This window comes from Falco peregrinus, chromosome 4 (genome assembly GCF_023634155.1).
Source record: "Falco peregrinus isolate bFalPer1 chromosome 4, bFalPer1.pri, whole genome shotgun sequence".
NCBI lineage: Eukaryota > Metazoa > Chordata > Aves > Falconiformes > Falconidae > Falco > Falco peregrinus.
In genome coordinates this window covers 32,982,665-33,006,662 of record NC_073724.1, presented here as the reverse complement: position 1 = coordinate 33,006,662, position 23,998 = coordinate 32,982,665, and the positions used below count along the sequence as shown (strand labels likewise).

The window sequence follows — 23,998 nt, the reverse complement described above, 5'->3', positions numbered from 1 at the left end:
TGTCCATACAAGAAGGGTGTTTGTCCTATGTAAGGTAGAAACTTTTCAGAGAGGTACAGGGTGTATGTTACGTTGGTTATAGTGTCACAGAAACATGGTTGTGTGGCTTTTGGACCATAGCAAACTTGCATCTCAGCAGCTTGGGGCTTGGACAGGAGAGCTGATGTAGATGTGTCCTGAGCTGAGGAGAGGGAGAATGAGCTCTGTGATGGAGAAGGAAGGAGCTGGTGTGTCTCCAAAATCCAGACGATTAGCAAACTGGGAAAGAGCAGTTTGTTCAAAGTGAAAAGATCCTCTCTGCATGCCTTTTGTCACCAGCATAAGTAAAGGCTTGGGGTAGAGGTGAATCATTTGGCAGATATCTGTGTGTATGTCTATGTATATATTGTTCTAAGCATTTGTTTCAATGCTGAAAATAGAAAAATAATAATCAGAAATTATGGGGAAGAATGGCTCTGGAAAATAAGCATTTGCCTTACCTTGTGAAAAGAAATAATTAAATGTTATATAATTAGGTTAAAGTTGTTTGTGCAGTAAAATAAAAACACAAATTCATGCTGAAGGCAGCCTCATATCGTCTTTGACAAGGGGTACACGTCGTAAACAGCTTTTAGCTGTTGATAAGGCTGTCGTGGGAGCGTGTAGATTATAAGAACACTTGCTAGTTACAGCACTATGCTCGTCCTGGTTGGTGGAATGGTACCATTCAAGATTTGTGTATCTGTTTTAGACTATCCTGGCTCATCACATTTTAATTTGCTGAGTTTCTAAACAGCTTTCTGTTTGAATAATCTTAATTATAATCTATGGGTACAGTTTTAGCTCTTTAAGAAGCATAGATGCATGACTTACTCTTTCTTAATCATACTAGATAGTGGTTGGATCACTTCGCTGCCTCTTCAGACTTAAAGCTAATGTGATATTCTGTTGGCAGCTGCACATTATGAAATAATATATTTTTTTCTGTGCTATAACCTGAAATATGTCATTTCATCTTGTACTGTGTAAGTAAGCAATAATGGAAGACTGTTATAATGTATTTACAGGACAAATTCTTGTAAAGTTTGTAACTTAGAAAAAAATTCCTGTCCATAGGCCAGCATTTGTTAATCCACTCGTTCCTGAGAGCCCTGAGGAAGAAGAAATCTTCAAGCAAGGGGAATGTATGTCATGTTTCCTGGTAGTATGCATGTCTGCCTCGGGTTCAACTTAATAGCTGCAAGGAAGTAAACTTCAGAACTTCTGCCACTTAGAAATGCTCCTGATTTGTTTAAAATCATGTTTTTGTTCTGTCTCGTGTGTCCGTAGTGTAAGACAGTTTAAAAGCCTGCTGTCACAATTTTGGAAACTTTGGCTAAACTGACAGACAAGGGCACTCCTGATGTGCTCTGCACCCCCCAGTAGACTTCTCCGTTTCCAGGATGCTCGCTCTGCTTCAAATCTGAGTGCAGCACAGGCTTTCCCAGTGCTCTGGCTGATCGCTTGCCCCCGTGGTGGCTCTGTTAGGTACACCACAACAGCTCCTTACCTGTCTCGGTGCCCATGTTCCTTCTGGAAAGAAACTCAGAAGAAGTAAGGGGAAGAACAGGGGAAGGAGTTTGTACCTCCATCTTTGTTTCAGGCTGGAATTTTAGAGCAGAGAATTAGAGAAACACTAAAGACTGAAGAAACTGAACAGAAGATCTTTTAAGTTAAAATTTCAATCATTGTGGCCTATGGCAATGAGTTCTGTCATAAACTTGCATTCTTGTACCATTGGCAAAACCTGAAGAAGGTTGTTTGTTCTGTAGAGTTTCTTGTTTGATGCATTTTTCCATACTTTGAGGAGAGTACTTAAGTTTTCTGTGGGAGTGGTGGGTGGCTATCATAGTGTATACATAAAAAAGATCTTCATCACATTGGGGAGGTAACAGCAAACTTCTGCCTTATTTTTTCTTTGATGCAGTCAATTCTAAAAGCCAAACTTCTGTTTGAATCTATGGGACTGTGAAGTTATAGCTTTTAACTTCCGGGGGGCGGGAAAGAAAAAAGGAAAGAGAGGGCTGATTCCAGGTTAATATCTTCAGAGCCAAGCCAAATGTATGTTTGGTTTTTTTCTTTGAACTCTAATATGTTTTTTTTAATGTTTAGTGAACAAACTGAAGAGGATTGATTTCAGCACTGCTTCCTTACTGAAAATGGCTCCCACTGCAGAAGAAAGAAACATTGTTCATGACATATTCCTTAATACATTGGACACAAGGCAAGAAGGGGAGGGGTAGAGGAGAACTGAAGTCCTATGAAAAAGTAATGTGCCTTTTAAGTGGGTGCTCTTAAGAGGGTAGTCTGGGATAAACGTAGGCATTTTGTTCTCCCATTTCACCATTTAAATGCCGTGGTGTTCTATTTGAAACACAGGTACAAACTTTAATGTGACATCTGCATCTGTTAAAAGAGTCTTCTGTTGTTAAAAGGTGATAGCTGTACCAAGATGGTGAAAGTGACAGTGTAAGCACAAAGAGTTTCTCAGCAAGCTGTTAGGAATAATCTTGAGGAAAAAGGCTGATGTTTAACCAAAAAAGGGAATGGAATGGTTTTGAAGCCCTGTGACTTGCACAGTCTAAGAGTTTTCTGCCATGATATCTAGGAAGAATGGCCATATTTTGACCAAGTAACCTTGCAATGTGTTTTAAATATAATACCTGACAATATTATTTAAAGGAGACTCTTGTTGGGGTACTTCTTTTATACTTGAAATTTGTGTGGAATCGTCCAGTGTCAGCGGTGATAGAGCAATGCCTAATGGCACTAGTGCAGTATTTGTGGATCACTTATAACTTCTTTAAATTGCTAATATTATACAATTGTTATTTTCAAAGCTGTTTACTAAAGTGAGACATGCTTTCCCTTAAAATTAGCAGATTTGTTTTGTACACGTTCTGTCTGGATTTGAAAACCTCAAACCATCTGCATGTTTGATGTTGAATTACTCTGTTAGCTCATTGTGTGCTTTCAATTCATATTATGACTTAAAAATCAGAGTGAAGGCTTTTCTGACAAAGTGCCTTGCTTTATGGTTGTGATTCATCTTTTCTTTTAAGTACCTTTCTCGAGCTTGTTTATTCACATAAGTAACAGATCAAAGTATCACTTTAGATAAGGCTTCAGGGTCAGTTGGAACAGCTTTTAGTGATAGCATTTCTATTTTGGGGATTTTTTTTGGTGTGGTTTTTTGGTTGTGTGTGTCTGCATTTGCTATTTGTGCATTTTTGACTTGCTGAATTCTGCTAACATGGGCTGTAAAGTTTATTGTCTCTTCCAAAGGATGGTAAGTTTCCGGAGTCGTAAATTACCACCCAATTCAGTGTGGATGGAAGATGCAAAGTTGAAAGGCCTACAGATTTGCCATCCTCAGGTATTTTGAAAATTTTTAAATGAATTACAGAAACAGTTACTTACGAAATGTCTTGCAAGATCAGTCAATGCGTTATTTTGTTTCAGTTCTGCAGTCCTTGCAACGTATTTAGATCATAGTTTCTTTTCTCATTTTTCTATTAAATGTATGGATTACCACTGCAAAATAGAAGATTTTTAATTACCTTGTTTTCTTACCAGATTATTCATTTTATGTAAAGAATTTCTTCTGTAAGATGTTTAAGTTGGGCTTCTGATTGCTGACATGATTTTGAGGCTTTTATCTTATGTTGTCAAATGAGTTGGATGAGCTCCTATTAAGTAAAGTTGCCTCAGCCATTTGGACTTTTGCATATGTATTTCAGTAGTGCTTTTTATACATTAAGATGCTGGGAGTTCAGTTAAAGACTGAAGTGCAGATTTCAACACAATGCTTTGAAAAGAATATATGTAATATGGCAGTTTGATTTTTCTTGTGTCTACATACAGGAACGGAACATCTTCAACAGGATCTTTGGGGGTTTTCTCATGAGAAAGGCATTTGAATTGGGATGGGCAACTGCTTGCAGCTATGGGTGAGTTGTAGACCTGCAATATTTATGCAATCCAGAGCGCTCTGCATGTATGCAGAGGTCAGAAGCCAAGCTAACCAACCTAATGACAATTTGAGTAGAAAAGACCTAAGTGTCTAGTAGAATCTTGCACTATTAGTGCACAGCACTGTTTTACTTAGAGCACCTATTGTGCTTATGAAGAGATTGGCATCTTGCTCCTTGGGGCTTGGTTTTTAAGCATTACATGTCAAGATAGAAAATACATCCTTTTTCTGTTTTCTTTTATCTCACCAAGCTATTGAGATTGCCTTTTGAAGATACATTTTCTTTCTAATCATATAAATAGACATTCTATCAAATAAATATTACATCTTTTCGTTCTGTACACAAGAGAGATGGTTTCTGAACTTCTAGTAAGTGCTTGTGTGACTGAGGTCATCACCCAACAAAGGTCTTTGCGTCCCGATGTTAAGTGTTTTCTGTTAGTTGGAAAACTGAGGCCTAAGCAATGATGGCGTGAAGATTGCCTAACAAGTGTAAGTCATAGGATACAATAATGATGCATCCTTAGAGAGCGTGTATTCTTTATTCATGTGAGAGGTTTCCTCCAATTATTTTTTTCTTGGGTGATGACATAATTCTTTTAGCACTTCCTGTGGCCTCTGATTAAGAAAGAGATTTATTCCTTAGCAACCCTTCATTAAAATGCTGAAAATGAAATACTTTAAATTTCTCCAAACACCCTCATTATTCTTGAAGAAATTTCTCTTTTTCTTGCTCAGGGGTTCCAGACCGTTTATCGTGTCAGTGGATGATATCATGTTTCAGAGGCCAGTTGAGGTTGGATCGTTATTACTGCTTTCTGGACAGGTAGGAATTGATTCCTTTTAAATAAGGAGAAAAACTTATCTTTGCTGTAGTCACTGTTAATCACTGATGATGAACAGTGCATTATGAGAGTGTATGACTTTTCTTGTTAAACAGTGTAATTAAGTCTTACAGTTTTTCAGTGCCAGTGATAAATTACGAACTGTAACTCTTGTCTTAACTGTGTAGGTCTGTTACACAGAAAAAAACTACATCCAGGTGCGAGTACACAGTGAAGTTTATGATGCAGATACCAGAGAGCACCAGACAACCAATATCTTCCATTTTACATTTATATCAGAAAATGAGGTCCCACGGGTTGTCCCCAAAACATATGGAGGCAAGTATCCAATTAAGGCATTTTCATTGTAACTCTGTTGAAAGGATGACTTTCTTTCTGTTGGAACTTTGGTCATTTTAATAGATGAGCTATTGGCATTTGAATAGTTCAACAGGATTTCATGATAAACCACGTTTAATTTATGCTTTGATAGTGTGGATTGCTTCCGAATCTTACCAATCTGTGTGGTTACTCAGTATTGATTCTACATTGCTGATGGGGTTCTCTTTCTTTTCTCCACCTTGTTTCAGAATCCATGTTGTATTTAGATGGGAAGCGACACTTCGCTGCAGTCATGAAAGAAATCTGACAGGCGCTGGAGGCTGTGTCGGCAGTGTGGCAGCATGCTGTCTTGGAAAGAGCTGTCACCGGGGCTGGATAACAGACAGGTGCTTGTAGTACTCAAAAAAAACCCCACAAAAAACCCGCACAGCACAAAACCAAAAACCTAAAACAAAACAAAAAAGACAAACCCAAACCCCCCAACAAACCCCACCTTTTAAGTGCTATTTATGTATTTGCATATATTTGGATTTTTCTATTCTTTGCTACTAGAATTTGTTGAGATCTACTTTGTATGCTGCTGCTAGGGGAAAAAGGCTGGAAAAATACAATCTTAAGCTGTAGATAGTTTGTCTGCTTTGAGAGATCTCATAACTGCCTTTGCTCTCTTGTCACATTCTGCCTTCTTTCCCTTAGTAGCTCTCCTTTGTGGTTCCCTGATACGGGATTGAAATTCTATCAGAAAAATGTGTGCAATAAGTAGTTACACACAGGTGAAGGCATTTGACCTACCTTCTTGTGTAAATTAGGTTTAGGGTTGTCTTTTTTTTTTTAACAAGGATGCATGCATCTAGGCAACAGCCTAAGCCCAGAAGTTACAGTGTGTGCACAATGTAAAGCAGGTGTTTCTCATTAGCTGGGATTTTACAAGGTGGTTTGGGCTTCTGTTTTGGACAGTTTCATGTTCCCTTGGGAGGAAACTGATTGTTGCAATGAAATGAGGTGGGCAGATAGTCTCTTCTGGCATTCTGTTTGTGTACAGACAGTCCTTGCAGCAGTGGGTTTTTTTTTTTTGGTTTGTTTAATACATATCTATCTATCTATCTATATCTCTCTGTACATGAGTTCCTTAATGCATTATTTCTCCTGGCCTGTAGAGTGGAGACCTGATTGGTGAGCTTAAGTGGGACTGGGAAATGGCATTGTAGAGCGGAGTGTTTTAGATTGTTAGGGATTGGGAGCAGAAAAGATAAATGCTGCTCAAATGGTAGTGGTTGTGTTTGATGCTAGGGTCCAGAGAATGTGTTGAGCATTTCCCAAGTCAGCTGCTGAATGGCGGGAGGATTTTTATCCCATTGGGGTGGTGGTGTACAGCTAGAGAACAGCCTCCTCAGCTGGGTTATTTGTCTGGTTCCTTGGTAGACTGTAATGAAATACGAGCATTGCAGAGGTTTAAAGGTTGTCAGGTTTACCTGTGAAGGACAGAGTAATTCCCCACCAGAGGGGCCACCTTGGTGGACATAACTCTGGTGGATAAGTAACAGGAAGAAAATACTTGGTACTGAGGTGCTTCTGATGTAGTGGAGAAGGTCTTAATATTCTCCAGTATCTGGCCCAACATTTAAGATTAGGAGGGTGAGTGGATGGGAGGCATCAGCTTCCAGCAGTAAGGGTGATTAGTCATAAGCACAACATTGGACCTCTGATACCTTCATATCGAGACTGATATCCTGCCTGATCAAGACACCCAGAGAGGAGTATTTGGGCTCAGTGGCAGGTTAAATGGATGAAAGAGGATGTCTTCTGATACATGAGAGCAGACTCTGACTTGCCTGATATGGTTCAAATCTTTTGAAATCAGGAGGCAGCAAGTACAAATTATGTGAATCAGCACAGGTGCACAGACTTGTTGACAAAACAAAGCAACGTGTTGAAATTTTATTTCCGAGTAAGAAAGTTTGAGGGAATCACAACTGGGACCAGCTTCCTTTGGTGCTAGGATAGCGTGAAGTTCATGGCTCCGAACAGCCGATTGCTGTTCGCGTGAGGAGGGTGAGCATCGTGATAACCAGCATGTTACACACCAGCCTTTCCTTTCCAAGATTCGGCTGCCGTTAGAAGTCGGATAGCTTTCCAGTGGAGGCACAGGGGTGTTGCCTGGTCTGGAGCAGGTTGCAGTGACAGTTAGCTCTGGGTTTCTCACACAGTTTCTCGCTTCAGCCACACTCTGGTGCTGATTCAGCTGTTTGATGTTACAGTCTTTAACAGTTACAACACTGTGGATATGTATATTGTATTTTCTGGTTTTCTCCTTTTTAAATCTTTCTGGAAGCTGAATATACTTGAGTGACCATAAAATAAAGAACTGAAATTCTATCCCAACTCGTTCCCCCCACTTCACTTCATGGATCGCTGCTGGTGTTAAATAAGCAGGGGGGCAGGATGTGGATGTTCTATTTCAGAACTTCGTGTTACTCCTGACTCTGAGGTTTTTATCATTGACTCGGTGGTCCTACCTGGGTCGTTTTTGTATGATGCTTGTAAGTTAAGGGGATACCAAGTTTCTCCTTCTTCATGCCTTTTCCGCTGTATTTAAAGATGAGTTTGTCGTAAATTCTAAATCCAGTCTTTGGGAAGGGATTGGAGAAGAGAAAAAGGGGTAATATAGTAGGGAGCAAGGTGTCAGAACCTCTGGACGCAGGGAAGAAATGAATCCCACAAATGAAGATGCTTAGAAGAATTAGCGTGTTTTCAAAGTTCATGGCAATTTAATCATGTACCACAATCACAGTAGTTATAGAAATGAATGTACAGTCATACACAATGTGTGTATATGTATACATATGTAAAAGATATAAAATATATATAGTAATAAACAGAAAGAGATAATATGTGCTCACATATTTTTTACTCCAAGAAGGTAACTCCAAGTTGTCATGCTCTCTGGTAATGGGCTAAATGTAACTTTCTTTGAAGGTATTTATGCACATCGCTGTATACTTTTGTGTGTGAGAGAAAATTGTTCTCGGCTCTCATATTCAGAATTAAAATATTTCAACCTGGTAATTAATGTGGAGTTTATGTTGCAACTTAATGACCAACCTGTCACAGCTGTAAGTGACTAACCATTATCACACAAGCCTAAAGGTATTGCTAGAAAATCTTTTTATTTATAGTGAACCTATCTGTAATTGGTAGTGGCTCTGTAGAGGGAAGTAAATGTTTCTGTGCCCACCGCGTCTTGGAATACGCTGAGGAGGAAGCCTGTGGTGGCTGGATTGCCTCCCCTAACCCTCTCAGTGGTGATATAACAGGAGATTTCTGTAGGACTGGCTGAGCCCAGCCTGAAAAAGTGTTTGGTTTTAAATGTTTTTTATTTTTCTGTGTTTAAAAAAATAAATATGAACATTACTTCCTCAAACTTACTGTAACAGCTTCTGGTAGCTCTTCAAATACACACAATTCCTTGGCAGCCACGTCGTGGTGTGGAGCATTCTGGGGAGCAGCTTGCTGGAGCTGGTGCAGCATGGGTCACTGCGTGAGGGTTTTCAGAAACCTGCTCTGAACCTACTGCGCGCCGAATTGGCTGTACTGCACGTTCAGTCTAGCCTTTGTCCACTGACAGACTTGTTTTATGGCTGGTCCTCCTCTGAATGCATCTGTAACTAGCTGTGGGAGAGATTTCTTCACAGGCTGAGCACCAGCTAACAGGAAAATAAAAGGGTAATTATTCAGCTTTCATGAAAGGGAAACTGGGGGCTCCTTTTGTGGAAGGTGTAGTCAGACAACAGTACTTGCATAGAACATACACTGGAGCACTTACCCTGCCATCAGAGGATCCTCACCGCTGCAGGGCTCCCTTCCATGAGGCTGGAGGCGCTTCTGGGCCTTGCTATTCATTACTCTTTCATAGTCTTGTTGCGGAGCAGAAATGGGAGATTTCTGGAGGAGGGAAGAGTGGCTCTGGGAACTGGTGCTTGGGGCTCTGGGAACTGGTGCTTGGGGCACTCGGGACAGTGGCACGAGTTCTGGTCCCTACTCGGTGTCGCTGCTTTATCTGGCAGCTGTTCAGCAGAAAATTCAGGTGCGGTCCTGCAGCAGGGACTAGTCCCCCGGGCCTTCTGCATCTGCCAGGGGCCTATGAGGGGGCCATTTCCAGAATTAAATGCTGCTAAAAGTGAACTTCTTACATGCATCGCAAGTAGGCTGGCAGCAGGGCTCTGCGCTGCGGGAGGGGCAGGGCTGGCTGCCTGGGGAAGCAGAAGTTTCTCAGAGCACCTGGGGGTGGTGGGGCAGCATCTGCAGGCCTCATTCAGCGAGTGGCTTGCCGGAGTACCTGTCCCAAAGGGGTGGAGGTCTCAAACTTCCTCCTCCAGCTAAATCTGCCCTGCTTGGAGAGGTGGGTTTCAGCTGCAGACCTCACCACCACATGAAGTTTCTTTTTCACAGCTGAGCGAGCAGCGGAGGCGTGCGAGCAGCTGGCCCAAAACAGCACTGGAAGTTGAAGGCAGCGTCTCATCACTAACCACGACTTGGGTTTGCAGGAGCTCTTTGCTTTTTCTGTTGAAAAGACGAGTTCACGATGGCAGCTCCATGCATCTGCGTTTCACGCGCTTCCAAGCGAGGCCTGTGAATACATCCCAGGGTTTAGGAAGCAGAGCTGTGTGAGATTTACTTCTTCCACTGTTTCAGACCTCAGGTGAAGAGTACTGGAAGGACAGGCCACTGGCATTTGTTTGGTTACGGTTTTGTGAGAGAGCGCTGCGGAGCGCGCTGCCCGCTCTGTCTGAATTCATTTGAGGCTGCCCTGGTGCGAGTCAGCGTTTCCAAACCAGCAGCTGGAAATCAGGTTCTTGGGCTCAGCTCTCTGCACCGACATTTGAAAGGGTCATATTTCAAGCAGTGCTACGGATGTCTAGCACAGTGTGATTTGCTGGTGGATCATCTGTTTTGCAGAAGATGATGTCATTTCTATTTATTGCCTAAAAAATAGTTAGGGTTTTAATTTTTGTACTGCTTGTGCTTATCTGAAGATTTTGCTTTTACACCTGTGCATAACACATTCCCCGGTACGTCAATGAGGCCATGTCAACCCCTAATCCTAGAACTAGGCAAGAGCCAGAGATGTGCATCTGGAAGAGCGGCGGGTTTCTGTACCACCTTAGTGTTTTTGTTATCGCTAAGGAGTCAGAATCAACTTCAGCTGTTTACCTGAAGCCACCTGTATTTTATCTTTGTCAACTGCAGACCGTATGTGATAGTGAAGTACTGAAGTGTTGGTTAGTCTCCCAGTAACCGTCTTTCAGCTCAGAAATATTTCATATGTGCTTAATACGAGAGGCAGACTTTGGGACCAGAACTAGAAGGATGATTGCGGCGGTTTGTTAATGCAAACACAAAAGGGCAAAGCAAACCTTTAAATTCCTCTGCCTGCTGGATAATCCTGTCTGAGATACCGGTACTACTAAACTCTGGTTTTGAAGTTAATTTTTTCTTGGTGGTTTTGCTGGAAGATCTCAAACTCTCCACATGCTGATCATATAATACAAATAATTAAACAGCCACCTGAGCTTCAGAAATAGCTATTGCAGCATCATCCTCAGAGTTACGTTATCAATTCATTACGATTTCATTGCGTTTATCAGGTGTATATGTAGTATGCATGTGAAGGTCAAAGAACATGCTTCTTCCAGGAAATGCCATTTCAGAATAGGGCCTTATTCTTTCAAGAGCCGCCTTTGCTCTGTTCACGTTCTGTTAACTTCTAGTCCTGCTTTCTCTCACTCCTTGCTTGACTTTTCCCCTGACTGGGGGGCACAACCAGCCAAGGAAGCTCTGTACTGGTTGGAGCTGCTCCTCAAGCTGGTGTATGATGGAGGGTAGTACAAAAATAGGCTGATGCTATTAAATGGTACATGGGTTTTCAGTTTTCAGCAGCAGAGCAAGAGATGCACAGTAGCTTTAGTGGGCAACAATAAGCAAAATCGTCAGCTTGCCATTTGTTTTGCACTTCTGCAAATCCTAACAATCCTAAACTCACAGACTTCAGTGTGTCGTGTTGCACCCCCCACCCCCCCCCAATTTCCAATATTATTCTTTCATTCAGTGATGTCAACTTCCCTCCTTTGGTTTCCCTTTTTCCTGGAGGCAGTGTGTAACCGAGGATCTGCCTTTGTTTCCGCTCTGCCCCTCTGTCAACTCTCACGTGTACCCCCTCAAACACGAGCATTTTTAATCTTTTTTTATTTTTTGCAGTCTTTTCCTTCCTCAACTTCCCCACCAGCATATCCAAATCTCTGTAAAACCCCGTTCTCTTTTCCCATATAAATAATCCTTTGTTTCAAATATGTAATGTCACATGGTGACTTAGGTCTCTGCTTAAGGATTATTTCCCCAAGACTTTTTTTATCTCCATTGAACTGCTTTTTTAAAAAAATAATGCCTTAGCCCATTCTTTACTGCACGTGTTTAGAGGGCCGGGGGATTTCAAATTCGGTGCAGCTACACTGCTGTGGACCTAACTGTGCAATGTTCAGAGTGCAGGTGGCCTCAGTTTTCTTCAGTCACTAAGGGTTCTCAGCCTTCCTTTCTTTTCTCGGCTCAGGGTTTGTCCAAGCTATTGTCATCTGCTTTTGCTTGATGCTCTCGCTGCCGTCTGTGCGGCAGCGATACAACCCGTGGTTTTGTTGCGGCAACTCGCGGCTCGCCTGGCTCTGCAAGGAGCCGTGGGCTGGGCAGCACGTGTCCAACACGTGGGTTGTCGCACCTCTCTGTCCCTGTAACATCCCGTTTGCTGGCTTAGGGCCACCGAGGGTTTTGCTGCTGGGAGGGTGCTGGGCGTGAACAAGGGCCACCTGGCTGGAGAGGCTGGCAAAGCCTCTGCACAGGGCGCAAGCGCCGTTTCTAAGCCAGGCACAGCGTTAGGCTTGTTCTGTGCCCTGGGCTGCCTATGGACAGCCGTGTAACAGCTAGCCTGCATTTGTTACACTGCGGTCCCTCGGAGTTATTTAAACATTCTCTGTGTTGGTTTTGGTGTTTCAGGGATGCTAAAAGGCTCTAAAGAAAATCCCAAGTAAAATTCAAGCAGCTGATTTACAGCCTAGTAACGTGAGAAACTGCCTCCCTGCATGCTGCCCTCCGGTTTTTGCGATCACGCGGGCTGGAGCAGCACAGCGCCAGCCTTTGGCACCGGCCCCGCTGTGCCTCCGTTACCCTCCGGATGGGATCAGCAACTCCTCTTTCCCCAGCCTCGCAGGGATGGGGAGGCTGGGGCACGGTGCCCTCTGCCCTAGGCACACACTTTGGTGGGATTTGTGTAAGAGCTGAAGCAAAAGTCAAGCAGCTGCTTCTGCTTTCTGTCTGCAGTGACTAATCTGGAAAGATGCTCCATACTCGCCAAAGCCTACAGAATCGGGTAACGTCATGGTGAAAATGCAACTGCTCGTCTAGTTCTGCAGAACTGTACTGAAGTGCCTGTGTATAGGGAAGGGAACTGTATGGTCGGGGCAGGTGGCGGGTAGGGGAAGTGAGTTCTCGGGAGCGTGGGGTCCAACCAAGAGTAATCATGTAGTGGTGCTGGACTGGAGCAGGGGGGAAGCCTTCTCTGAGGCCTTTGCAAGGATGACCCTGGCAAAGAGCTGACTGACTTCAGGTGCTGTTTTTCCACTTGTACGGACCCTAGGCCACCACGTTATAAAGGAGAGGTGGGAAGCAGCAAGAAAAGCCATTCTTAGGAAAGGGTTCCCAACTATTAGGTGTGTCTTGTGTCATGTTTTCCCTCGAAAGAAGAAATCCACGTACACAAACCACAAGAAGTCCTGATGATCACTGGATACGTCAATACTAATCTTGGGAAAGACTACAGTTACTCCCTTCAAACTAGGAGCCACAGGCAACGAGTGGATCAGCACAAGATGCTAACCGCTATGTACACCTGTTAACAGTGTAGGGCCAAAGAAAAAATTCAGACTGTGCAAAAGGGATCGATCTTATCAGCATACATGCTACAAATACAAGTATGGAAAAAATTACTGGTTCAGCTCCGGAATCACATGAACTGGCATAGCTGTATTTTTTTCAGTGCAGCTGTACTGATTATGTAGCATAGGGTATGTTCTTAGTAGCTTAAAATGTTTTCCAGCTTTGGACAGACTGGAAATTTAATTCAGCAACTGTAACTTATTTCTGGTTTTCGCGTTAGCTGCTCTTACCTCTGGACTACACACGACCATACCATAACCAAGTGGCTCTTCTCTAGCTGTAGCTCTTAGAACGGGACCAAGCGGGCAAGGTTTTTGCAGAAATTAAGTAATCTACCAACTGCAAAAGTCATGAATCTCAGCCTGAGATGCTAAGAAAAGTAAATTTTGGGAAAACTAAGCATCTGAACAAGACTGACAGGGACAACTTATTTCCTAAGAATATTCTCTGATAACTAATGAGGTACCCATACTTCACACTGGTTAGACTCCTGTTTAAGCAACCAGACATTTTATGGTCTATTGCAGTTACATATTAGTCAAACTCATTAAAGTAACAAAATTAATGAAATTTTATTGGCAAAAATGAAAGTGAATGTGACCTATAGAATTCAACGGAAATGAGCCTCAGTTTAGTTTATCAAAATACTTCAGTTTTCCAGCTGGATCTGGAATTATCTGTGCAAGAAAGAAAATGAAAATATTAGTCAAAACCCCCAAAACCGCACAAACACAACAAACGATAAAACCAGAACAGCACAGTATTTCATAACGTGATGCTAAGGCCAGCCCATAAGCTACACTGAAGAGTCATTTATCAGTTGATACTAGATTACTGTTTACCTCTAAAGGCACCTAACAGCAGTAGCAGAAAGATTTAACTGACTGGGGGAAGAGAGAGTGCAGCCTACCAATGGAAGAATTTATACAGCTGGGAGCACGTAAGTCTATGTTGCTTGCCCCAAAGTCAAGGTGTTTTAATAAATTAATGTCCGTAATCAAAAGTCTTAGAATTTACTTACAGTTCTTCCCTTGGCCACCACACTCTCATGGCTTCCTCTGGTTTGATCTAATTAAATCAAAAACATTTAGAAGGCATGGCTACATCTTTTGAGAAAGGCTTTCTGGACGACACTGCTACTTAAATTATCTGCATCTTTTGCACAGAGGAGAAAAAGAATGCTTATGTATTGTTTTAGATTTTTGAACTGGTAGTACTGGAGCTGTTAATCTCAGCAGGATAAGACTCTTTTTTAGAAAGTGTGTTATTGTCATACTATTTAGGTGTTCCATGGTTATGGAGGACAGAACTTTTACGTGCCAAAATATGTCTGTTAGGCCAGCCAGCCCTCTCTCATTTTAGTCTTAATAGCCAGCTTCCCCCACTAAGACACTCCTCTGCTAGCTTGAAAGAGGCGATTCCTAGCCTCCAGACATCCTGATAAATTTTCACATCCGGCAAAGAAACACAGTTTAACATTCCACTGTTCTTACTATCAATTATAATGCACACTACTCTGCTTAGAGGCCGCTGGGCCCTGCTTTTTGTTGAGACAGCTCTTAAACAACAACGCTCTGTCATCACCAGATGGTTCAGAAGAAAGCCACATGCTCAAATAGATGAGAATGATCTCATCTGAACTAGGCAGCTCAGACCTCTAGTGAAAGTTTCACTATTCTGCTGAGGCGTCATCCCAGCCAGAGAACACCAACAAGTTCAATGGGTGTTTATCTGAACCCTAGCTCTTCTGCTTGTAGGCACACGTAGGCAGTAACAAAGGAGGAAGAGCTATTGCGCAGCAAAGCAGTGCGCTCTGCTGGAGTTCTGACAGTGGCACGCCAGCTCTGTCAGATACTACAGCAGCCTGGGAACCTGTATCTGGTATTGTGGGTGTTGCCTAGGATCCACAGTAAGACTCAACAGAACGAAGAACTTATATGGACAAATAACCAAGAAGATTGGAAATGTGAGTCTGTCCTACTTCCTCTCATCAGGTGTTAACAGCAAAAAAAGTTCTTGGATCACAAACTCATTGCTGCTCAGAAGTTTTGTTCAAACACAGGGAATCTGAAACAACTGGAATATATCTAGTGTGAGGGAAATGAGCTTCTAATGAAATCAGTAGTAATCTGAAAGCTGTTACCTGTAACATACTCTTATCATCTCCACGAAAGTTGCAGAAATTTGGATTTGACTTTAGTGGAAATGAGTGGTTTTAGTGGTACATGCATGTAAATATAAACAGTGACTTACTGTTTCACTGCCAGGTTTCCAACCAGCAGGGCAAACTGGGAAGGAAAAAAAAAAAATAAAAGGACAAAGTTAGTAAAAGTATTTTTACACACACTTACTTTTGTGCATTTAATATTCTCTTTCTGAACTTGAAGTAAACAGCACACAATTGTCACATATAAAAACCTGCAACTATTAAATATGCGGTTTTCTTTATACATGGGATGGTGTCCTAACAGTTTATACCTGATACCATCTACCACTTCTGTTAACCGGAAATTGCGTTATCTCTGGATGGACGTCTACGTCTTGGTTTAATTCTCATGCCCTACTAGACAAAGTACGGGCAAAGCAGTACCTGAGAATGAACACCTATTCTAGTAGACACAAGAGTTTCATAATGAAATTCAGGTGAATACACAGAGACCTACCTACCTTTCTTTAAAACCAACTCCAGGGGAGATTTTTTAGCAAAGAAATCAAAGATTCCACAAGAGACTGAGAGATTTTATGTGAAGCCTTGCTCAGGAGTTAAGGGATTAGAGCATGTGGTTAACGTGCAGTATGGCTGAGAGCCCTGTGACCACCTGTACAGTTTCACATTCTGGAGCGCAACTCTGAGCTGATCAGAGCTCTCCTGACACTTTAGCCCCATGAGTTATGCCATATTACGCTGCTTTAAGGCATGCTGTCAGACAAAATGCCACAAAGGCCATTAGGAATTGTGGAGAACTACTTTTCCTACTCTGTGCAAAGAATCCAATAAGGCATCTAAGGAGGCTCTCCTCAGCATTCACACAAAAGCTGGAAAAAACGTGGTACTCTGGAAACACTGCAGATCAGTATTCTGTCAGGCAGCTTTGTAACTAAACGAGGCTAAACTTCCTTACTGTCAGCATTTCCCTGTACAGCAAAGCATAATGCCTTGTACCTTCAGCTAAAGGTACTTTCAAATGCCAGGTGAAATTGAGTTGAAATGGAAGTTAAGCTGCTGAGCATGTGTATTAACAGTTAAACAAACCTTTAAATAAATGCATGTGTGTACTTAAACACATTGAAAGAAACGTGAAAAATTCACCCCATGTTTGAACTGCGGGAATATGAATTCTGGAGACAAAGTAATGATCTCAGGCTTCTTTGTCTCGGGGAAGATGATCACTTAATACTTGTGAAGAGCATACAAGTCACGGCGGTCTAACTTTCACAGTAGCACTATACATTCTTGACACAAAGCCTGCTCACGTCACTTACTTGTCACAGATCCTCAGCGAATGACACAGGACAAGGACGGCCTGCATCTCGATTATTTTAGTATGACAAAAAGTACTGTAATACTGGTCCTGATTCTTCATGGCCCCGTATTTTGTACAGATTTATGCTTGTGACAGATGGTGTATGTAATGCCTTACTTCAGACTAAGGAACGCTTTATGCTCTGCGTTCTCATGGATGCGAAGCAAAATGTTAATTAGTATTCTAGAAACAACCTATGGAGGTACTGGGACCAAAGAATCATGTTGCAGGGCAATCAAACCACTTCATTTGTTGCATAAGGCTAGTCTCTAATGCTATGGAGTACCTTTCTTCCAAAAAGCTACAAATACAGCTTTCAGTCTAAAGAAAACAATCTTTAACATGAAAGTATTTAAGACAGCACCTTCTCCACGTTTGTCTGTGTACTGGAATGCTTGTACTAAACGAAGCGTTTCATCCACCGATCTCCCAACAGGAAGGTCATTCATTGTTATCTGCCGAAGGATTCTCTTATCGTCAACAATGAAAAGGCCTCTGTGAAAACATTTTTTTGATGTGCGTTAGAAAGCAGAACTAATTACAGTGCTGTGTTTATGCACTATCTTATGTCTGCTGGATGGGAGGAATTTGATCTCTGCAAACACCATACAATACCCACCACCTCAGAACACCAGTACACTACTATTCTTTACCTAGGGTATCAGATGACGTGAGCCGAGGGCAAGGTAAAACCAAAAAAAGGATACTTTCCTGCAGAACATAAAACTGAGCTTTGATAGGCCCTGCTAGGGGATGTTGCAGATGCTACGATGTTACTGGGATCCGAAAAGCAACTAATCAAGTTTTTGAAGTGTATCTTGAGGACATTTGTTAACTGTAGTCTTGACTCCACTTGGACCTGGGGTCCCCCCAAGTGACTGCAGTTCTGGGGAATTCTGCATGTTTTCCCTGCCCTAGGTATCTGCTGCTGACTGCCGTTAAACAGGACATTAACTTCAACCCCTCTTCTGATTCATTATGCCTTTTTTTTTTGGTGTGTGTGTTCTTCAATATTTATTTTGTCTCTCGGCATGAATCCTCAAGTAAAATCTGTTCTCAAAGAAAAATTTCAAATGCTTCTTTAGATATAAAGCAGTAAGTACTATCCCTGCAAAAAAAAAAAAAAAAAAGCACTGTAACCAAGGGAAATACCTAAGTGTATGCCCTTGATCTTCCAGATATACTCCATAATCCTTTGAAATTTGGTGTGTCAAATCTGAAAGAAGTGGAATCCTTATAGGTCCGAGTCCTCCTTGTTTTCGAGGAGTATTAATCCTTTGAAAGAAATGAGATAAATCTTTATGAGGATATCTGTATATTCCCTGCACAAAGTGAGAAATCACAAGCTAGAACATTACAGTCAGAAGGATTTAGTGGAAGTGACTTTTTTTTTGTTCTGCACACAACAGAGATGAGTACTGTTTATGGTTCAAGCAAAATGTTCAGTAGATCTTTTGCAGTTTTTGGCCATGTCTATTAATAATGACCTCTTTCTTATCAGTCATATTTGCTTTATACCAATGTGGTCATGAATTAGGACAGTGTGATGCATTTATAGATATCTGCATCCTCATTGCCTTTTTTTTTTCCTTTCTTTTATTTATAGTATTTTTTTTGGACTGAGACATGATACATTTCAAGCAATACATTGTCATGGTTTAACGCCAGCCGCAACCAAGCCCCCCACAGCCGCTTGCTCACTCCCCCTGACCCAGAGGGATGGGGAGGAGAATCAGAAAGGAATGTAAAACTCTAGGGTTGAGGTAAGAACAACTTAGTAGGTAAAGCAAAAGCCGTGCATGCAAGCAAAGCAAAACCAGGAATTCATTCACCACTTCCCATGGGCAGGCAGGTGTTCAGCCATGGCCAGGAAAGCCGGGCTCCATCACACATAACGGTTACTCGGGAAGACAAACGCCATAATGCTGAACATCCCCCTCTTCCTTCTTCTTCCCCCAGTTTATACATTCAGCATGTATTCAAATTTTGGCTAGCTTGGGTCACCTGCCCTGGCTGTGTCCCCTCCCAATTTCCCATGCCCCTCCAGCCCACTTGTTGGCAGGGCCCAAGGAACAGAAAAATCCTTGATTTAGTATAAACATCACCCAGCAACAACTAAAAACATCAGTGTCCTATCAACATTGTTCTCACGTCATAGCCAAAATACAGCACTGTATTAACTACTAAGAAGAAAATCAACTCTATCCCAGCTGAAACCGGGACAAGCTTCAAAGATAAAGGTATTTGCATGCACTAGAATTAAAAACTGTCATCACTGACAAATTTTAAACATTTGTATCAGCAGCATCAAATTTTACACACTATAATACACCTACATAGGCTAACAATCTGGGGATACCCTTCTTCAGCTAACATGGACCCATGAATAATTTCTAGTGGAAAACAATGATAAGATACATACCATGCTAAGTGAGTGAACTTTGAATCCACAGAACATGCTACCACCTCAGTATTTATTGCTCTGAATTCTTCAATTCTGTCACTGAAGGCGATTATCTCAGTTGGACATACAAATGTACTAGACAATTTAAGACAAGATAAAGCAAAAATTGCATGAAACAGCCAGTAAGTTCTCTGTTTATCTTGAAATGGTAGATTTAAAACTATTCCAGCTTTTCCTTCATTTCTATTGCTTCTTCAAGCATTTAACCAAAATGCTGCCTGACAAATCTTCCAGCCTCAGACTCTTAGCTTAGTTACAAATGATTTATTACTGAAGAAGATTGTAAACTTGCAGTTAGCTTACAACCTGGATTCAAGTGTTTTTAGTTACTTTTAGACTTTATGAATATTAACTGGCCAAATCTAAGCACAATGAACAATTTTTTTTCAGAGGAACATACTATAATTTGTTGTTATCGTGCATGTCTGCAAGTTTTAACCATTTTAATTTGAACTTTTTCCACTACAGAAGAAATAAAAATGACAATTTCTAGGGCCTTGAAGCTAAGGGCCAAGAGCCACGTTATTTCCTTTATAACATCAAGGTAGTTATGCATCTCTGTCCTCTTTTCTTCCTTTTGTGGGGAAGAATGGGATTCTCTGGTAGAAAGCAGGGATGTTTTCACTCAACCAGTGAAGTTACTGCATTCTCAATAGAAGAGGGTAATGTTAAGTGTACTTCGGATGTTATGGGACAAGCTTAAAGGGAAAATGCCATCTCTTAGATACACTGCATACACTTTAGAAAATCTAGATGGGATGTTGTCTCCTATTTGCAGCAGTGATTTACAGCATGATACAGAATGTAAAGGTTGCCTGATTGGGTACTACAGACTGAAACTTATTTTTTTGTAGGAAGACACTAAATGAGCGGACAAGCTTATTAGGACAAAGATTATGTTACAATTTTGTCAATGCCTGATGAAAACCCAAAGGCAACGAATGTATTTTCTTCTGTCACTCCATTCTTCTCCCCCAAACCCTTGCCAAACAAAAAAACAAGACCTCAAAAAAAGGAGAAAAATTAATGAAAGTCTAGCGTAGCTGTGCTCAGTCTTGCTGTGTCTACAGTGGTCTTACTTACAAGTCAAGAGGATAGAAGAAGAAGACAAGATATTTTCCTTCATAATCAGTCAGCTTCAGCTCTTTAAACTCTCCATTAATGACTGCCGTTCCTTCCCAGTAAGGCGCTGGCTTGGAGACTGAAACATTAAGAACGTTCAATTAAAAGTCAGAATACAAAGCGCGCGTTCAAACAAAGCTGTTCATTAGCTAGCTTGTGTGCAAGGACAACTGGTCCTCCTTTTGCTCGACAACAACCTCCTGTACACAATGACAAAATGAAACTTCCTTACCACTTTAAACAGAGATTACAGAACGATGAAGAAATGCAGGTTTCAGTACACATGGAAAGTAAATAAGTTGACCAACTTGTGCTTACACATGAACCCCGTGAATCACTGATAATCAAGGCCACACAAACCTTATCTGGGCACACTGAACAAACCATGTGTGCACCACCAGCTCATGGCAGAACATCTGTTAAGACTGAATGGAAAGCTGTTTAAGATTTCAGGAACCCTCACTATTTTGTTATGAACAGCTGTTGTGAACCAGAACTGTAAGATGGTTCAAATTCGTATTGTTACTCTTTAGCCATAAAAAATTACTTGGAATTCAAGTCCACAAAAAATACATGCTGCAACATGTTTAGAGACAAATGCCTAAAAATGCAGCGTATATTTAATAAATTACAACTCCTGAGTAAATTGTAACTTGAAGATAGTTGTGTTTAAAAACAAAAATCCAATTTAAATGCATGAAATGTATTTACTATTCCTACCAAAAGGGATTAACCTTGAATATTAAATATTAAAAATGATTCTGCCAGATACTGTTTTCATAGTGACGTGAATTCTGAGACAGGGCAAGGTATGCTGGAGATACAAAGTGAGCTGAATACGCTTGTGATGTCAAGGACCTTGACAGAGAGCTTCAGGAAATTAGGGAAATGCTTCTTATAAAAATATATGGCATTTTAATTGTCTGGATGATGACTGTGTTTGGCTTTCCTTTTTAGGACAACCCACAGCTGTAGAATACAAATACAGTTAGTGAGAACGTATAACAATGGCTGCAAAAAATGGCCCAAACCATTAGAGATCACGCCCGCGAACGGGAAGGCAGCCATCTCTGGTTTCATTTGATTATAACCTGCAAGGGATACAGCAATGCAAGTACAGAGAGTCGAGACAGTAGATGTGACTGACAATTTTAGTTTACATTTCTTGAAGAAATCTCTTCTTCCTCCCGAGTCTTCTGCAGAATTCCTTCCGATCCAATTTCAAGCCCCGGGCTTCTAATTATTATTAGTTTTTTAATTGAGTCTTTGCAGGCATGGGACTATTTTCAAGTGAAAGCAAGGATTAATCTTCAAGTTATTTCATGCTCTCAAAAAATGTCTCAAATTTGTTGCTTTTTACAAAGCAGTGACACCCCAAACCTAATGTCTTTGCAGCAAAGCATTCTCTTCAACTGACCTTCAGATCAGGAGTGAGAAGGAAAAGAAATTAAATAAAATACACCATAACCTGACCCCTTTCTAAATTAAGATGATTTTGGGGGGGTTAAAACCACTTGTCTGAAATGCTGTAATAAATTATAAAGGGAGGCAAAACCAAACAGTGTCAGTTACAAAATGCTTGGCTGGTTTGCCATGGCTCTTTTGCAGCATCTGTTTGCAAACGTTTAAAACGGAAGTTATGCCCTGGCTTGGTGGAGGAAAAGGGTGTAAAGCTGCAAACTCTGACAGCAAAGATCGTTTCTACACGACTTCTCTCTGTCCTCTGTTCTGCAGAACGGGGCTTTTGGAGAGCATCTGAGCAGCTGAACAGCTGCCCCGAACACCTCCCTGCGGCTCAATTCAAGGCGTTTGCATCTAGGTCTGCCACAAAGCATTTAAATCACAAGAGAGCGAAGGCACAAAAGCAAGTGACAGACCAAGGCCAGTCACAACCCGCAAGCGTTACGAGAGGTGACCCTCCGGTACTGCTCAGCGCAGCGTGAGAGCGAAACGCTTTTGTAGATGGTTTCATGCGTTTCCCTCAGCTCACTCGCGGGATCCGGAACCACCGACCTTGCCAAGCGCCAGTGCAAGGCCACCCTCGCTGCCCCCGCAGCGCAGCGCAGGCCTGGGCGGGGCGGTGGGCCTGGCCGCCCCGAGCCGACAGCGCGCAGGCCGCCGCGGGGAAGGGACACCCGCCGCGGGGAAGGGACACCCGCCGCGGGGAAGGGACACCCGCCGCGGTCACCCCGCGGGGGCCGCGCAGGGCCGGGGGCGGCTCTCGGTGCAGGCGGCGGGCAGCGCCCTCAGGCCGCCGGCTGGGAAAGGACCCCCCCGCCCCCGGGAAAAGCCTCACACAGCCGCGGGATCCCCGCGGGTGCCAGGAGGGAAGGGAGGGCCGCAACCCCGCCGCACTGCTCCTGCTGCAGCGGGCACCGGGGCGGCCCCTGCCCGCGGCGGGGGGCACCGGGCGGCCGCCGTCCCGCCCCGCGCGGCGCAGAGGGCCGCCGCGCTCCGCCTGACGTGGCGCTGCCCGCCGCGGCCGCTAACGGCGCCGCGCCACGCCGCCCCGCTCCCCGCGGCAAAGGGCGCCCGCCCGGGACCCCCGTCCCGCCGGCCCTGCGCTGCCCCCTCCCTCGGCCGCCCCAGCCCCGCCCGGCACCTACTCTTGGCCTGGCTGAGGTGAAGCGAGTGGTCGGAGACGGGCACGCGAGCCGCCTCGCCGGGGTAGACCTGACCCCCGGCGTAGTAATGGCACCGCTCGCCTTCCCGCTGCCGTGCCGTGCGCGGCTCCTCCGCCTCGTCTGCCAGCGCCGCCGCCGCCGCCAGCAGCAGCAGCAGCACCGCGCCGCGCCGGCCCCGCGCCCCGCCGCCCGCCCGCAGCTGCCGCCGCGCCGCCTCCATGACCCGCCGAGCGTGCACGTCCCCGCCGCGGCGCGAGGGAGGAGCCGGGCGGGCCCCGCGCACAGGCGCCCCGCGGCGGCCGCGTGAGGGGAGGCGCGAGCCCGGGCACGCCGCGCTGCCCCGGCCGGCACAGGCGCCCCCGGAGCCCGCTCGCCGCCGGACCGGGCAGTGCCGCCGGGGCCCGGGGTCGTGCCTGAGCCCCAGGGGGAGCGGTGATGGTGTCTGTGTCGTCTGTTTCCCTGGAGAACCAGGGAAAATAAAAATACACGCGTGCGCGGAGAGAGCGTGCATGTCGTCCAGGGTGTGTGATTGCAGAAGGAAACTAGCGATGCCTGAGATTTGCTGTCTGGTGCCTCTCTTATCTGTGGCGATGTGGGTTCGGTGGGTATTTCATCACTGGCGGTCATACCGATCTCTGCCAAGTGCAGCTTGCACGTTCCGGCCCAAGGAATACGTGCAATGTGAAAAAAAGCCCTGCCCTAGGTCTGAAATCTTTAATTGCTGCCAGCTGGGCAGCGATTTGTGAATGGGCTGCACGTGGTGGCGGCGTGAAGAGTGTGGTTAAATGGGAATGAGACTACTAAGTGCCTTTTAATTCATAGAATCATAGGATAGTTTGGGTTGGAAGGGACCATCAAAGGTCATCTAGCCTAACCCCCCTGAAATGAGCAGGGACATCTTCAACTGGATCGGTTGCCCAAGAGCCCCATCCAACCTGACCCCGAACATTTGCAGGGATGGGGCATCTAACACCTCTCTGGGCAACTGGTTCCAGTGTTTCATCACCATCGTCATAAACAATTTCTTCCTTATATCCAGTCTGAATCTGCCTTCTTGTAGTTTAAAACCATTACCCCTTGCCCTATTGCAGTGGGCCCTACTAAAAATTCTGCCCCCATCTTTCTTA

General features: G+C 43.6%; 2 protein-coding genes across 9 annotated transcripts in view; one reads left to right on the top strand and one right to left on the bottom strand.

Annotated features, from left to right (window-relative positions):
- Positions 1-8,223, top strand: part of ACOT9 (acyl-CoA thioesterase 9) — a 28,949-nt gene extending 20,726 nt beyond the window's left edge. For all 7 annotated transcript variants that reach the window (XM_005231902.4, XM_027778930.2, XM_055803216.1 and 4 more), the window contains 7 exons: positions 1,096-1,163; positions 2,131-2,242; positions 3,304-3,394; positions 3,883-3,968; positions 4,730-4,817; positions 5,004-5,154; positions 5,406-8,223. In XM_005231902.4, the coding sequence (XP_005231959.2) occupies positions 1,096-1,163; positions 2,131-2,242; positions 3,304-3,394; positions 3,883-3,968; positions 4,730-4,817; positions 5,004-5,154; positions 5,406-5,464 (655 nt within the window). In that variant the 3' untranslated portion in view covers positions 5,465-8,223. The remainder of the gene's footprint in view (positions 1-1,095; positions 1,164-2,130; positions 2,243-3,303; positions 3,395-3,882; positions 3,969-4,729; positions 4,818-5,003; positions 5,155-5,405) is intronic.
- A 5,461-nt stretch (positions 8,224-13,684) lies between these two features.
- On the bottom strand, positions 13,685-23,397 carry PRDX4 (peroxiredoxin 4). 2 transcript variants are annotated; one of them, XM_055803220.1, is made up of 8 exons: positions 22,854-23,397; positions 20,209-20,326; positions 19,084-19,200; positions 17,814-17,936; positions 17,026-17,156; positions 15,391-15,425; positions 14,159-14,205; positions 13,685-13,814 (listed from the first exon to the last, which is right to left on the bottom strand). In XM_055803220.1, exons 1-8 carry the CDS (start codon positions 23,380-23,382, stop codon positions 13,811-13,813), a joined length of 1,104 nt encoding a protein of 367 aa, XP_055659195.1. In that variant the 5' UTR covers positions 23,383-23,397; the 3' UTR covers positions 13,685-13,810. The 2 variants fall into 2 exon arrangements, with proteins under 2 accessions (XP_055659195.1, XP_055659194.1); XM_055803219.1 differs by lacking the exon at positions 14,159-14,205.
- Positions 23,398-23,998: the final 601 nt, after the last annotated feature.

Bases quoted from the DNA above. Each gene is read 5' to 3' on its own strand.
- PRDX4 (XM_055803220.1), bottom strand. From the start codon at position 23,382: ATGCACGCTCTCTCCGCGCACGCGTGTATTTTTATTTTCCCTGGTTCT. The intron at 17,157-17,813 runs GTATTTCCCTTG...ATGTTTTCACAG, and splicing joins GATCAAGGGCATACACTTAG to AGGCCTTTTCATTGTTGACG. The intron at 14,206-15,390 runs GTAAGTCACTGT...TGATTTAATTAG, and splicing joins GGAAACCTGGCAGTGAAACA to ATCAAACCAGAGGAAGCCAT.